General features: G+C 40.1%; 1 protein-coding gene across 1 annotated transcript in view; it reads right to left on the bottom strand.

The window, feature by feature from the left end:
* ATG14 (autophagy related 14) overlaps window positions 1-16,637 on the bottom strand; it is a 39,553-nt gene that overhangs the window by 13,261 nt on the left and 9,655 nt on the right. Inside the window, exons 2-6 of the mRNA XM_030319171.2 lie at window positions 12,742-12,804; window positions 11,113-11,155; window positions 8,642-8,723; window positions 4,149-4,386; window positions 343-572 (exon numbers count right to left, since the gene is read on the bottom strand). Coding sequence (XP_030175031.1) covers window positions 343-572; window positions 4,149-4,386; window positions 8,642-8,723; window positions 11,113-11,155; window positions 12,742-12,804 — 656 coding nt within the window. The remainder of the gene's footprint in view (window positions 1-342; window positions 573-4,148; window positions 4,387-8,641; window positions 8,724-11,112; window positions 11,156-12,741; window positions 12,805-16,637) is intronic.

The following is a 16,637-nucleotide window of genomic DNA, read 5'->3' on the forward strand; positions in this document are numbered from 1 at the left end:
AAATTCAAAGCGTGGTTTCTACTGAATGTGTATGGCTTTTATACCACCATAACGTCAAAAAATCCTAAGGTGAACCACTGTAAGTTAGGATCATCTGTAGGGGTTGCCAAGGGCTGGGAAGAGAGGGGACAGGGGAGACAGTTTCATGCCCCGGAGTTTCCATTTGGGGTGATAAAAGTGCTCTGGAACTAAACAGAGGTGGTAACTGCACAATACTGTGAACGTACTAATGTCCCTGAATTTTTTACACTTTAAAACTGTTCATCTTGTTAGGTCAATTCTAGCTCAATTAAAAAAATACATATACTTATAAAAGTTTTCAGAGACTATTTTGTTTCTCACCAGGCCCCTGTGTGGTTTTCTTCTCTTCTACCCAATTGTAGTAGGCAGAGTAGTCCCCATTGTTGGGAAGGCTAATCCAAGGCCCTGTAATGCTAATGCTGGTGTCCCCGTTGTGATCATCACAGACCCATCTCCCGGAGAGGTAAGTCGTCCTCCGGGCTTCGGCAAGCTTGCTCACAGTGCTGGAGGTCATGGCACTGTCACTCTCTGAGGACACATCTGCAGGATCTCTAAAAATCAGAACATGCATACAGATTTCAAGGGACTAGGTTTTAAAGAGCATGCAAGATACTTGCCTCGTACACAGAATGATGGAAGATGCACACACAAGGAAGCGAAGTGGGACATACAGAGGTAAGTCATTCTATCAGAGATGAAGCTCAAAGCAGCTGTGGCACAGAAGCCCCCAGCAGGGTGGCAAAGATGCCACCCAAAGCTAGGGCCTCAAGTATCAAGGCCTCAAACGATTTGGTCTCAAGACCCCTTCACATGCTTACAATTTTTTGAGGACCCCAAAGAGCTTTTGTGTACGTGGGTTAAACTACGGATATTTACTTGTATTAGAAATCAGAAAAGAATTTAAATTATTAATTCATTTGGAAATAATAAGGCTATTACAAGTTAACATAGTATTTTTTGTGTTTTTTTTTTAAATTTTTTAATATTTATTTTTTGAGAGAGATAGAGTACAAATGAGGTAGGTACAAAGAGAGAGGGAGACACAGAATCTGAAGCAGGCTCCAGGCTCTGAGCTCCCGCACAGAGCCCGATGCGAGACTCGAACCCACAGACCGTGAGATCATGACCTGAGCCAAAGTCGGATCTCAACCGACTGAGCCACCCAGGTGCCCCTATCATAGTCTATTTTTAAAGGAAAAAAAAAAAAAATCTGTACTTTTCCAAACAAGAAAATTAGTGAAGAGTGACACTGTCTGCTGACGGGCTGAAACACACAGCACAGCACAGCGCTGCTGGTCAGGACTTCTGGAAATCTCTTGAACACCCAGATCTTGCATATGTTCTGTCAAGTGAGAATAGGGTCCCGTGAAAAAACCAACTAGTTCCACTTGCAACTCACTCAAGTGCTTTTTCTTAAGCCAATCGTGGCACTTCAGTAAGGAGCAAAAGAGCTTCTGCATACTTCCCATTTCATCATGTGGTTTATTAAAAAGATGAGTACACAAGGGTCAAGACTTAATAAAATTTATAAAAATAATAATTTCTACTGCTTCATCAAGAACATTCTTGATGGGAAACACTTTTTCAAAACTTGCGAGTACATGGTGGAATACAATGACTAGTAACACAGCTGGTTATCCCTGCCTAGACATCTGTTAAGGCACCAGAGTTTTTACCCACGATGGCTTCCGAGCCACTAGTGCAAATGTCAACACAGTGAAAAAGGAACAGTGTTACTATTATAAAAATACTTGTGATTGCACGGACGCCCTGAGAGGTCCACAGACGACCCTTTGAGAATGGCCGGCGTGAAGAGAAGAACAGAATGACAGATCCAAACAGCCCCAGATGCACCATGCTGGAAGAACACAGTGTGTCTGGGGAGGGGAGATGATCAGTGTGGTTGTGTGTAGGATTCACGAGGGAAGTGCCAGGAAATGGTGCTGGAAAAGTAGGTGGGAAACTGGCAGACTGGGAAGAGTCTTCCGTACTGCTCTAAGTTTAGGTTCTGTTCTCTTAGCCAGTGGCTCTCAATCCTTTCTCCTTCTGCCACAGCGCACCTGCAAAGTAACTCCTCCTGGCTGGCACGGGGAAGACTGGGCGTGAGGGCACCACTGCCAGTTCTAAGCTGTACCTCTACTTCCTTCTTCCACTTAAGGAAGTTTGAGAAATGTGAATGAACAAGATATCTTATTATAGGAATAATTTCAAAACTATCCGCCTAAAAAAAGTCATAGCATATAATAATACACACTATTACACAAGACTTAAGCAGCACAGGTACAGATGAGAAAGTTTTTCTCCATGTTTTCTCTTTTGCAACTTTGTATGCCATTGTCCGTCTTCTTAGTCTCCTAAAATCTGAGACAGTGTCTTAAGACAGTGTCTCTGTTGGGGCGCCTGGGTGGCTCAGTCGGTTAAGCATCCAACTTTGGCTCAGGTCATGATCTCACAGTTCGTGGGTTCGAGCCCCGTGTCGGTCTCTGTGCTGACAGCTCAGAGCCTGGAGCCTGCTTTGATTCTGTGTCTGCCCCTCGCCTGCTCACACTCTGTCTCTCTCTCTCTCTCTCTCAAAAATAAACATAAAAAAAAAAAAAAAAAGACAGTGTCTCTGTTTACTGTAATGTGTTTTAACAATGATATCTTCGCCTACCAGAATCTAATTTTTTTTTATTTTATTTTTGAGAGAGAGACAGAGTGTGAGTGGGGGAGAGGCAGAGAGAGGGAGACACAGAATCTGAATCCAGGCTAAGCTGTCAGCACAGACCCTGGTGAGGGGCTCGAACCCACAAACCATGAGATCATGACCTGAGCCAAAGTCAGACACTCAACTGACTGAGCCACCCAGTCACCCCTATCAGAATCTAATTTAGCATCGGGACACCTGGCTGGCTCAGTCGGAAGAGCATAGGACTCTTGATCCTGGGGTTGTGAGTTTGAGACCCATGTTGGGCACAGAGATTACTAAAAAAATAAACTTAAAAAAAAAAAAATGAATCTAGCATAACATTTCTGTTTTTTCAGCTTTTTCCTCCCCAAAGACCAGATCACCTGTTTTTATTTGTTTTTTTAATGTTTGAGAGAGCAAGCGAGCAAGTGAGCCCACACATGCGTGTTAGGGTGGGGGGAGGGAGGCAGAGAGAGAGGGAGACAGATAATTCAACTCAAACTCACAAATGTGACATCATGACCTGAGCCGAAGTCAGACACTTAACTGAGCCACCCAAGCACCCCTGCCGCTGTGCTCGAGGTTTCTAGACAACCCAAATTCTAGACCCAAAAGGCTACCTTAGAGTCTATTTCTGAACTTTCTGTTCTGCTCTATTTTGAATCTGCCTCTTTTTTTCATATTTAACAAGTATTACTAATGAAAAATTACTTGGTAAGAGTCAGAGAGCAGGTTTTCAAGTCAGAAGCAAAAACCAGACCTTTAGGCTTTTAGGAAGTTAACTCTGCAAGAGCCAAAAGGATACAGTAAAGTAGAGCAAAAAATAGTAACAGTCCTAACTAGCAACAGTCCACGGACGGTCCAGGGAAGAGTGCTGGGAAGTGAGGGCAACTGAAAGGGAGAGGAAAATCCTCAACTTGAAGAGCCTGATGGTTAGTGAGAAAGCAAATGAAACTCCTCAGTGGCAGTTTTCAAACCTCATCATCATCTGGGGAAGGTTAAAAATAAATAAATAAAAGTAATGGGAGATGGACTGGGAGGCTGAAGTTGTATCCTCTGGAACCTGTATTTTTCAAACATTCCTGGGTGACTCTAATGAACATCCAGGTGGGGAACTACTGTCTTGTCCATCCAGTGATTCCAGAGGGTCTCCATGCACTACAGCCTAAGACTAAACTTAGCATCCAATGCTTGACCGTGGTGGCTAGTTACCAGGAAAAGGCTCAGATCAGTCAACAAGCAAGCGCCCCACTTTTTTGAGGGCCACCGCCCTTCACCTTGGCTGCCTCCCCAATTTCATGCAGCGTGTACTGTTTGCTGAAGCAGATAAGACTTCAGTTTCATTACCAGGAAAGCCAATGACCCTAGAATGAACCCAATAAATGAGGTGCTGACATATTTGAAAAATACTTGATCTTTGGAACCTGATCTATTCCTAGAGTCAAAAGACTCACCGTACCTCACACTAGTCTTTACTTCCTCAATTGGAAAAATGACAGAGGTGAGCTCTAATATATGAGATCGCCGAAGATTTGCCAGACGCTCATAATGACTCCTTAAGTCGATGGTTTTTTTTTCTACCAGGTCACCCAGTTTGCGGTTGTGCCTCTGAATCTTCTCCTTTTTCTCTTGATGCCGCTGTGCTCGAGTATAAAGCTTCTGATTCTTTTCCTTGGTTTTAAGAAGGCCTTCGGAATCTAAAATAAATAAATCACATGCAACAATTATCACTACAAATAGTTCCTGGGCAGTGCAGAACCCACCACACAAGCCTAAGCGTCTTCCTGCAGTTTAACTGAAAGCAAAAGCTCATTCAGGTTAACTAGATAAAGCTAAATGGAAACTGAGAGTTCAGCTTAAGTAGACTTTACACATAAATCAATGTGGACCACCACTAAAAGGACTCTGGGTCTCCATCTGTAGTCATCATTTGCAAGAACCACTCAACAGCTATCAAGTTTAAGCTCAGACCAGGCAGTACCTGACTTATGGTAAGCACTGAAGAATAACCACGTTGGGCAGAAAAGGTATCTAGTGCAAGTTTGAAAAACTTATTGGCCATCTGATTTTCCTGTCCAGCAAGCAGCTATTCTATGCCACATCTGAAGCTCTGCAGAGACAACAAAAGCCCAGCCACACAACCAGGAAAGGAGACAGATGCTCATCCTGTCTGATGTGTGTCCTTTTCACGGAGCTCCTTCAGGTTTGGGATTAAGACCTGCTAGAGTGTTAGGTTGTGGCTAAACTTCTCTAAAGTGGCAAAAACAAGTTGTAAAATCTCAGAAAGACGCCCAGAAACAATGTAGGAGGTCAGACAAGTTCAAAATCAAGCTCATCATTTTCCCACAAAAGCCTCATCTTGATACCTAGGTTCTCTACTTAATGATTACACTTGACCCGCCCACTGCCCAAGTCAGTCCCCTGCTGGTCAATTCCATGAGCTGATCACTCCATGACAGTTCCTTAGATCTAGGGCTTTCTTTTCATTCCCACTGTTACAGTCTTATTAACTCTCACCCAAACTCCATCTCCAGCTTGGCTCCACTCCATGCTGTCACTGGCTCAGTCTTCTTCAACCATAACCAGTGCCTGGCAGGTCTCCACTGCCAAACACAGACCGACCTCCCTGGACTTGAGGCCACCCCCACACCGGCACATACCCCACTGTTCCCTTCTGCACACCCTTCATTCAAGCCTCATTCAATTACTAGACACTCCAGACCTTTTCCACAAAGTGACACTATTTTTTAATTAGAGAGAGGGAGAGAGGGAGAGATCGCAAACAGGGGAGATGGGCAAAGGGTGAGAGAGAGACAGACAGGGAAACAGAGAGAGAGAGCGAGAGAGAGCGAGAGAGAGAATCCCAAACAGGCTCCACACTCAGTGCAGAGCCTGACACCAGGCTCAATCCTACAACCCTGGGGTCATGATCTGAGCCAAAATCAAGAGTTGGATGCTCAACCGAGCCACCCAGGCTCTCCAAAGTGGAACTATTTAAATGCACACATGCATGGATACAGAACCAGTCATCATTCCCTTTATGAGGTCTCACTCCTATCCTGTTCAGATCAATGTCTCTCTAGGAATGCTATTAGCTTCTATTCCTCAAATGTCCAAATTTTTCTCATTCATCGAGGCCCCCCTCCATAAATGCTCCACAGACCTCTTGCTCTTCAGAGGCCTATGACACTGTGGGTACGTCACCTATGGCACACGGCTTAGTTCCTTATACCAGATCCAACCAAAGCTTTGCTGTCCTCTGACTAAAATATAAGCATCCAATACGTGTTTGACATGTCCTCTGACTGAGGCCCACTGAACCTAGGTATTTCACTGTAGCCATAAAGTTTCTTGCAGTTTTACTTCTCCTTAGGTGCACATTCTCTTTACCATTCTTGCTCAATGTGGATGTTCTAATGTTTAAGTCTTTCTGGTTCCATCACACTAATTTTCCAGCAAGCTCATTCATTTTCATGATCTCTACTGAGTTCTTTGCCAAGTGCTCAACTGAATGTTTGGCCATATGGTGGTCAGACGTTTTAAAAACAGTTTAGAACTTAATACCAAGATCCTCCACAGGTGGCAGGAAATCATCAGTCACCTAATCTGCACTAGTGCAGACTCAGCACTCAGGAGTTTCACTTGTCCTTCTCTCCATGCCATCTCCCCTAAACATAAAAGCACTTCGATGCTCTTTCTGTCATCTACTCTTGGTTGTTTGGATAAGGAAGTCTGTAGCACAGATCAACTCAACCTTCATTCAAGGTTCATATATATGTATGCATATATATAAAATGTCTGTATTATTCTGTATCATGACACATAAAATCAAAAGATTCCGGAGAAATATTCATCAGGCTCTATAGTTTAGAACATATAACCTTTTCTGAATATTTGTGATATTTCAACAAAGTTAAAAAAAATATACTATCTACTGGGTAGCAAGCTCTTAATCTGTGAACTTGAGACCATGCATAGTTTCTGGAATCCATTAACTTCCTTAAAATTATTTGCAAAATTTTCTGAGTCTCATCTGTGGTTCCCAACCCTGGTAGGTTCAGCAGTACCACCCAGAGCAGGGCTACTCAAGAGTCGGCCTATGGATCTGGGCCCATCAGTAAACTTCTACCAGCCAGACAAGAGAAGTACAGAAATACAGAGTAAGTTTAGCCTACAGATACTGCCTATCTCACGTGGCAATATGCCAGTGCCATGATATCCAAGTGTCCAATCATGCTTCCAGTATTTTATTGTTTTATAAAAGTACTGGTGTCAGTTTATGACAGATTAGACACCACAGAGGAAAAAACTGGTCTTTTACTCCAGACAGTTTGTGAACCACTGACGCAGTCCCCATGCATGAGATTTCAATTTCTCATGCTCAGGGTGGGCCCTAGGGCTCTCTCTCGACCTCACAAGGGTCACCAGGTGACTCCGATGGCTTGCTAGGGAGAGAACCCACTGTTACAGGGTCCACTGCTTTTATTTAATGTTTTCCTTTTTAAAGCCCTTACTCCGATACGTGATGGAAAAATGTGACAGGCACACGTGGAAAAGTAAGACATGATCACAGTTAAAAGAGAAGACAGTCTAACCAGAAAGCTTTGTTGCCTGTCAGCCCATGTTGAAGTTCTGAGTGTGACGTGCCACAGGGCTGAAAAGAATGGTAACTGGTATTCCTCTCCTCCCTCTTCATCCTCTCCTTCAACAGAATCCACACCAACCTCCTCATAATCCTTCTTGAGGGCCTCAGAAAACTCTCCTTCCTCCATGCCCTCACCCCTATACCAGTGAACAAAGGCACGCTGTGCCTACACCAGGCCAAACTCATGGTCCAGGTGAGCCCAGGCCTCCTGTTGCTCAGCGTACGCACAGCTTGCTGTACTGTGGCCACGTCTCCATCAGGTACCACAGTAGGAGGCAGGCCCACTGCGTTTAGTACCAAATCTTCTCTGTGGCGATTTTGTTTTGGGGGGTTAGGAATCTGTTAAAATCAGCTGATCAAAGTCTTAAACTCGCTCATTAGGGAAAACGCAGAAACTCAGTAACTCCAGCAATTTCAGGGAGCTCACAGATGCCTGGTGGCAAACCCCTGGTGTGAGCATCACAGAAGGCTGTGGAAAGAGGATGAACCAATGTTAAGTCACGAGTCTCTACACTGCTCCTGAACCAGGGCCTCTGGAGATGCATGTGGAGCTCAGTGGGTCACCAGCTGTCCACATGCTCAGCACCTCTTCACCAGGCTGCCTGCCATTCTAGCCTAGTAACCCTGTGAAACGCCACAGGAGCACCTTAGTAGGACATTTTCAAAGGAAGCTTTTACTCTGTTACATACCACTATAAAATACTTGCTTCTGAACACAACGAGCAGACAAGAAAGGGATTCATGAGGTATGATGGTGACTCACTCTGAACTTTAAACACTGATTTTCAAAAATACATGTAATGTTTCTAAGGATACAAGATTTCTAAGAGGGCTCTCCAAAATTTTGACAACCATCTATGATAAAGTATAATATATGCAAATATAATGTAAGATTAATACAGATTAAAATGTGTATGAGACTCACTCATGGAGAAAAGCCAATATTCTGTGCTTCTGGAATGAACTAATAATTATAACTGAGTACCAAGCTTCCTGTTAGCAAAGGCAAATGTAAAATACATACTCCTTAATTTTTTTAACTGAGAGAAGTAGTGTATTCAAAGTAGTTTTATACATACATATACATGTATATATATAATATCTCTTTGAAAAAATATATAAATATATTTATTTATTTAAAATCCTTACAGAAATGTTTTACAAGAGGAGAAGGCAAGCAGGAAACCTTTCCAGGTTGCTATTGCCTTCCCCCCTCCTCTCTTTCTCTCTCTCTCTAGCTTATTAATCCAACAAAATTCCACACTGGCGCTTTATTAGGTCTAGAAGAAGAGGGGCAAAATACTTACTTATCTTCATTTCTTCATTTCCTTTACATATTGTTTGTTTTAGCTGTTCAATCCTCATCTTGCAGGACATTATTTTCCATCTCTTAAAAAAATATATATACAATAAATATCACAAATGTTGGTCTCTTATGATGAATATGATTATCTACCCAGGATCATTATTATTTTGAAGCATATCTTAGAAAACACAATGAAGAAAAGACCAATATAATTATACTTATTATAACTTTTGTAACTAACAATGGTGGATTACAAAACAGAAAAAAATGTCATTCTGTAGGAAATTAAGACAAAGAAATTCACATAGTTTTTTTAATTTAAATCCAAGTTAGTTAACATACAGTGTAATAATGATTTCAGGAATAGAATTTAGTGATTCATCACTTACATATGACACCCAGTGCTCATCCCAACTGCCCTCCTTAATGCTCATCGCCCATTTAGTAGTCCATGCCCCACACCACCCCAAGACCCCACCAGCAACCCTCAGTTTGTTCTCTGTATTTAAGAGTCTCTTATGGTTTGCCTCCCTCTCTCACATAGTTCTTTTATGTGTTAATGAGGACAGAGAAAAATGGTGAAGGATATTCTCAGGATATTCTCTTAACCTGCTCAGTCCAATATATAGCTAGTGATCCCATGTGGCTATTTAAAAGTAATTTGGAATTACATAAAATAAAATTCAGTTCCTACTCAACACCACCCACATGTCAAATGTTCAACACCACATGTGGCTACCATATTGGTGAGTACAGATACAGACAGACCACAGAAGATTCCACTACTTCACTGCTTGAAACTCTTTATGCTATTCCCTGAGGAGACCATTAACATCACTGTATTATCTCACTAATACAATAAGAAACTATTACTTGCAAAATAATAAAAAACTCAATAAAAACAGAAGTTTTTTTCCCCTAAGGTGAATAAAAGATCAGTAAAAATGCAACCTGGTAGTCAGTTAAAAAAAATATGATTATCTGTTCTGTAAACGTGGATAATTCAAAGCTTAAAACAGCATTCAAATGTTTATGGTGTTTAACACTGGTCTTAATCCTGATGGTATAAGAGGTAGAGCAGACTGCAGAGATAGTCCAGCTGGCGAAGTGCTAACCTCTCTGCTGGACAGACATTTGAAAACAGATTCATGGGGACTGATGGATGGATTGAGAGATGAAATAGCAATGAGATGTCTTCACTTTTATAGGGTATTAGTCTTTAAGAACCAGTACTGAAGTTTTTGATAGAAAAACTAGAAAACAGTACAGGGAATTTAGAAACATGGAAATGGGATTCTTTATAAATAGCCTTTAACGATCTTTTTCTATACGACATACTTTGTTTCTATAACAGAGCATAAGAATTCACTTATATCACATATATTCTTCAAGTATTATTGAAAAATTATGAGTGGTGCTTATTGTGAAAAAAAGTAAACATCACAGAAGAGAAAAAATAAAATGATCGTTAGCTTGACTCCTTCCCATTCTTCAAGGGTAATCTCAAAGTTTAATATGTATCTTTTCAGATTTTTTTTAGAGTATATTTGTATTTAAAACACATACACAGATGGAATCATACTTTACTCTAGCCTTTTTGTTTGCTCTTTCATTAAAGAATTTATCCTGGACATCATTCCGTATCAACACATATGGATTGATCACATTCTTTTTTAACAACTACACGGTATCCATTATTTATCTTATCCTGTCTTCTGAGCATTTAAGTTATTTATGGATTACTACCCATGCAGTAGTCAATCAGCTTCTCTATCCATTAATCCCTGTATTCATGCATTTGTTTTAGGAGGAAAATTGCTAAATACCACATGTGTAATAAAAAACAAAAAACAAAAACAAAACCCAAACCACCAACTTACCCTCCAAACAAATATGTCAATGTATATATTCTCACCAACACTGAGTAAAAGTGTTATTAATCAAACTCCCTATTTTCATATGTTGTACTCATTTTGTCCCAGTTTATGTTCATTTTGCTCAGGGTCTCCAACACACAGAACTTTTAAACTTTTATGTAGTCTGTCAAAATTTTTCCTTTATGGCTTATAAAGGCCTGCTTATCTGCAGAGTACATAAATACTCTCCCATATTTTCTTTTAATATTTTTAGGAGTTTACTTTTCACATTTAATCAGCAATCCATGTAGGGAGTGTATATTTACAATGAGTAAGTTTTTTTCAAAAAGGACAGTTTATGGTTCTTGTATTCCTATGTCAACACCAGACTTGATACTTATCCTTTATAATGGCTCTAAAATTAACTGCCAATATTCGGTGTTTGGTATCTAGATAAAATATGTGAGGGCCCACACTACAAATATATTCAAATAGAAGACTGCCAAAAAATGATCAAAATAAATTTAAATTCAAAATGAATTTTTAAGCACTACCAACTTAAAAGCATGTAACCTCACATAGAAAGAGTATTCTTTAAATACTTCTTACAGCTTACCAACTGATCTGTTATCCATTTTCCTTCCATAGCTTTTAACACCCTGTACAGAGAAAAGACAATAATAAATTTTGTAAAGTTCCAAAATGTAAAATCAATGTGTTTTTAAAGTAACTTCTTCAAAATGGCTGGAAATACCAAAGTGGAACTTGGGCATTTAAAAATGTTTTCCAAATTCCCCATTCTCTAATTTTTTTCGTCACCTCCTTCTGTGCTTTAAAAAAAAAATTTTGGGGGCGCCTGGGTGGCGCAGTCGGTTGAGCGTCCGACTTCAGCCAGGTCACGATCTCGCGGTCCGGGAGTTCGAGCCCCGCGTCGGGCTCTGGGCTGATGGCTCGGAGCCTGGAGCCTGTTTCCGATTCTGTGTCTCCCTCTCTCTCTGCCCCTCCCCCGTTCATGCTCTGTCTCTCTCTGTCCCAAAAAAAATAAAAAATGTTGAAAAAAAAAATTAAAAAAAAAAAAAATAAATAAATAAATAAATTTTTTAAGTTTATTTATTTTGAGAGAGACAGAGAGAGTACAACTGGGGGAGGGGCAGAGAAAGAGGGAGAATCTCAAGCAGGCTCCAAGCTGTTAGCGCAGAGCCCATGTGGGGCTTGAACTCATGAAACTGTAAGATCATGACTGGAGCTGAAATCAAGAGTTCGGATGCTTAACTGACTGAGCCACCCAGGTGCCTCACTTTTTACACTTTTAATACTGCCCAGAACGTTTCTGTAAACATTCATAGTAAATTTCCATAACAACCAGAGCCTCTGTCCTCAGTCATAATCAATCATTTCCATCAGTCATAATTATTAATAACAGTTCCAAGAGTATTCATGATATAAAATGTGGATGTTCAGTTTCTAAAGAAACGGCACAACCTGACATCTGTACAAATCCGTTCTGTGGGGTGAAAGGTTCTATGGAAGAAACAGAAGTTCCTGTGATTAAGTTAGAGAAATGACTTAAATAAATCTAAGCAGGTTTCTGTCAGGTGGGGAGTCTCAGAAGATTTAATCTGCTTACAAATGTGTTCATCAGACCTGGGGTGCATCTGGAGGAAAGCGACTGGGTCAGTTTGGGACAGAAGATTCTACAAGACGATTCTCAAATCCAGAGAGTAAGAGATTCATCAGGGGTGCATGTTAATAACTCAGATTCCAGCCCCTTCCCCCACTCCACACCCAGTGAGTCAGAGTATCTGAGGACAGGATTCCAAGAATCTGCATTTTTAAGGTAGTAACATTAGCTAATGCATGTAGATGATATGCAGACCACAATTTGCAAAAACGCTGATCCTGAAGAAGAAAGATAAATGGAAGGGGTGATGCCCTACAGGACACTTATTTGCCTACTGTTCTGGACCCATTTGCCCCACATCAATTATTAGGGCCAGGGATTTGATTCATCCATCTAGTCACTGAGTGCCTACTGTGTACCAGGCACTGGGTCTGATCCCAATATTTTCTAGGAACTTGATAATCTCTATTTTGCTTCTTCCATTTGCACTGCTCTTCCATACTTTGAAATTGTATCCTTACTTCAGCAAGTTAGCAATCCATATATCTGCATACCACAGCACTGAATTAAACCACAGGGTGACAAGAGAACCTCCACACATGGAAAAACAAAAGGGAAACTCACTCTTTTTGAAATTCTTCTTGCTTGCTCTTAAGTTGGTTTAACCTTTCTTTCTTGTCTATAAACCTGTAAGAAAAAAATGTATTGTCTTATTTAAATGTTCATTTTTAAATTTTTATTTTATTTTTATTTTTTATTTTAGAGACAGATAGAGAGCTCACGTACAGGGGAGGGAGGGAGGGAGGGAGGGAGGGAGGGAGGGAGGGAGGGGGGGAGAGAGAGAGAGAGAGAGAGAGAGAGAGAGAGAATGAATGAATCCAGAGTAGGCTCCAAGCTCAGTGCAGAGATGGACACAGGGCTCGGTCTCATGACCCTGGGGATCATGACCTGAGCTGAAATCAAGAGTTGGATGTTCAACCAAGTGAGCCACCAAGGCACCCCTTAAATATTCATTCTTTTCAGTTCAGTGAGATTTTGCAAACCCCTGAGAGCCAATCATTTCTGCACAGTCATTTGGAGATGTCACAGTCCTGAAAGTAAGTACACATCTTCTCAGTCGGGTGCACACACAGCTGCTTATGCCATTTGCTCATTTCCAAACTAAGTTCAAATTCTCAGCTTTAAAATTCTTTCATGGGAAGGGCACCTGAGTGGCTCAGTCAGTTAAGCATCCAACTTGGGCTCAGGTCATGATTTTGAGGTTCTTGAGTTCGAGCCCCATATTGGGCTTGGGATTCTCTCTCTCTCTGCCCCTCTCCCACTTGTGCATGCAAAATAAATAAGTCAACCTTAAAAATAAAGATAAATAGGGGTGCCTGGGTGGCTCAGTTGGTTAAGCGTCTGACTTTGGCTCAGGTCATGATCTCATGGTTGGTGGGTTTGAGCCTGCATCGGGCTCTGTGCTGACAGCTTCAGATTCTATGTCTCCTTCTGCTCCTCCCCCACTTGTGCTCTGTCTCTCAAAAGATAAATAAATGTTAAAAAAAATTTTTTTTTAATAAAGATAAATAAAATTCTTTCATGGGTTTAGGGGTGCCTGGCTGGCTCAGTCAGTAAAATTCTTTCATGGGTTTATAAAATATGTCTAGAAGCCCCACCCCAAAGGTTAAATTATCTTCTAAAACAGGCACATCAGAGCACTACAGTGAATGGAATTCAAGGAAACTAAGGCTTCTAATATAAACATGATTTTAATTATTTAGCTTAATTCAATCCTGCTCTCACCTATAAATTGGTTCCTTATAATTTTTAAAGTATAACGTTTTTTCCTTACTAATTTTATTGCCAGTCATTATGGGCTAACAAGTTACTTAGAACAAGTTATCAAAAGGAAGGGATATCACACTGCAGTTCACTTTCTCTGTCAGTCTTCTACCCTTATCCTTATCATTTTCTTCCTGCTCCCTTATTTGGAGTTTAGTTTGCTCCCCCTCTTTTTTCTTTTCTTTTCTTTGCAGTTTAAGGTAGAAACTTAGATCAATTTAAATCAATTTTAAGCCTTTTTAATATGACCATATAAAGTCATATTTAGTTAAACCCCCAAAGTTAAAGTATTTTTTAAAGTTTTTAAATTTACTTATTTTGAGAGGGGGAGGGAGGGAACGAAAGGGAGGGAGAGGAAAAGAGGGAGGGGGGAGGGGGAGGGAGAGGGAGAGAAAATGAATCCCAAGCAGGCTCTGCACTGTCAGCATGGAGCCCAATGTGGGTCTCGAACTCATGAACCATGATATCATGCATGACCTGAGCTGAAACCAAGAGTTGGATGCTTAACCAACTGAATCACCCAGGCACCCTAAACCCCAAATTATTGATAGGGTATATTTTGATCATCATTTAGTTTGGAATTGCTAATTTTCCATAAATTCCCTCCTTGACCTGTAAGTTATTTAGAAGTATATTGCTTTATTTCCAGATATGTGAGCTTTTCTAGGTAACTTATTGTCTTCTGTTTTTTTTATGTGGTCACAGAATATACTCTATAAGATTTCAATCTTTTGATTTGAGAGGGTCTTATGGCCTTGTATCTGGTATGCCCTGGTGAAAAGTTCCCTGTGCACCTGAAAGAATATGTATCTATAGCTGTTGGATACAGTGTTCTATAAAGGTCAACCAGGTGAAGGTGACTAACAGTGTCATTCAGATCTTCTAGATCTGTGCTATTCACTAAGGTAGTCACCAGTCACATGTGCTACAGAATACCTAAAATGTGCCTTGCTGCATTATAAGGATCTGGGTTAAAAAAAAAAAAAAAAAATCATAGGACTAACATCACACAACCGATTTTTAAACAAGTTAACAGTGGCTATTTTCAAAGAAAAAAAAAAAACAATGATAATGCTATATGGTATAGTAAGTAACATAGTATGGAGTCCAAGATTAGGCTTTTGGCTGTCTCCCAAATTCCTAGCCTAAATGAAAACAAGAGAATAGTAACAGCCCCAGAAATCTCTTTCCTTAAAATCATCCAGGTTAAAAGGAGTCTGAAATATCATTTCTACTTCAAAATGGAAGGGATTGATACACAAATGGATAAAGACAATGTGGTAAATATACGTGATGAAGTATTATTTCCCTGTAAAAAAAAAAAGAGTAAGACCTTGCCATTTGGGACAACATGGATAGACCTAGAGGGAATTATGCTAAGTGAAATAAGTCAGACACAGAAAGACAACTACCGTATGATTTCACTTATATGGAGAATCTAGAAAACAAAACAGACAAGAAAATACTTAAATACTGATTACTAACTGGTGGTTGCCATAGGGGAGGTGGGTCGGGGTGGAGGGGCAAAATAAAGAGGATTAAGAGGGACAAACTTCCCATTATGAAATAAATAAGTCATGGAGATAAAAAGTACATAGTCAATAATGTAATAACATTGTATGGTGTGACAGATGGTGACTACACTTACAGCGATGAGCACTGAGTAATGAATAGAAGTGTCAAATCAGTATGTTGTACACCTGAAACTAATATAACATTGCATGTTAATTATACTTCAATTTTAAAAAGAGAAAAAAGAAGGGATAAAAAATTCTAATTATGACCCTACCATTTAATTGTCACTGAAAATGTAAAATATATGTTAAGAGAGCAAATCAAGTAATTTTATACATTTGTATGACTAAATTAAAATTAAAAAAATTCAGTTCTTCAGTTGTACTAACCATATTTCAAGAGCCACATACAGCTGCTGGCTAGCCTACTTGACGGGAAAGATACAAAACATCATCGCAGAAAGTTGTACCAAGAGCACTGCAATGGCGAGTAAGGTAGTAGTTACTACTAGACTTGATACAGTACTAGAACACTCCAAAACCAGTATGGAATCTAGACAAACCCATAGATTCACCAGTTAATTTATCAGGCATTTAGTCTGTGTCTGCAACTTACAGCAAAGCATCTTCCAGAATATTAAGAAATCTAATTACATAGATTACTGTGTATTCTTGGACACATTATTGACATATGCTTCCATTTCCATGTATCAAAAATGAGAAACTAATGGTATTTACTTCTACCTCACTGAGGCTACGTGGTGATTCATGTCCTAATAACCTGAAGATGACAAATTTACAAGACTCATCAGACCAGGCAAACAAATGACTGACATGGAGGATGAAATCTTGCTTTTAGAGACTATAAAAGTTCTTCTTTCAGATCTGTTGTAAAAATGCCACTTGGCACTAAAACAAATTGGGAAGACAAACAACCATGCCCAGCCTTATACTGAGCAGGTTCTCTCCGGCTTTGTTAACAACAAACTTAAAATGTAAATATGCAGTTGCCAGCAGGAATAATAAACAAAAGATAACAACAATTCCTACCGTATCAAACACTTCTGAGTCATGTTATTCTTCAGGAAGGAAATTAAAAATAGGTGGTGTTAACAAAGCTAAACAGTGGAGTGGATGAGATCAAGGAATGTGGCCAGGTCAGCATTTCAACTGCTCATCTGC

This window comes from Lynx canadensis, chromosome B3 (assembly GCF_007474595.2).
Source record: "Lynx canadensis isolate LIC74 chromosome B3, mLynCan4.pri.v2, whole genome shotgun sequence".
Taxonomy (NCBI): domain Eukaryota; kingdom Metazoa; phylum Chordata; class Mammalia; order Carnivora; family Felidae; genus Lynx; species Lynx canadensis.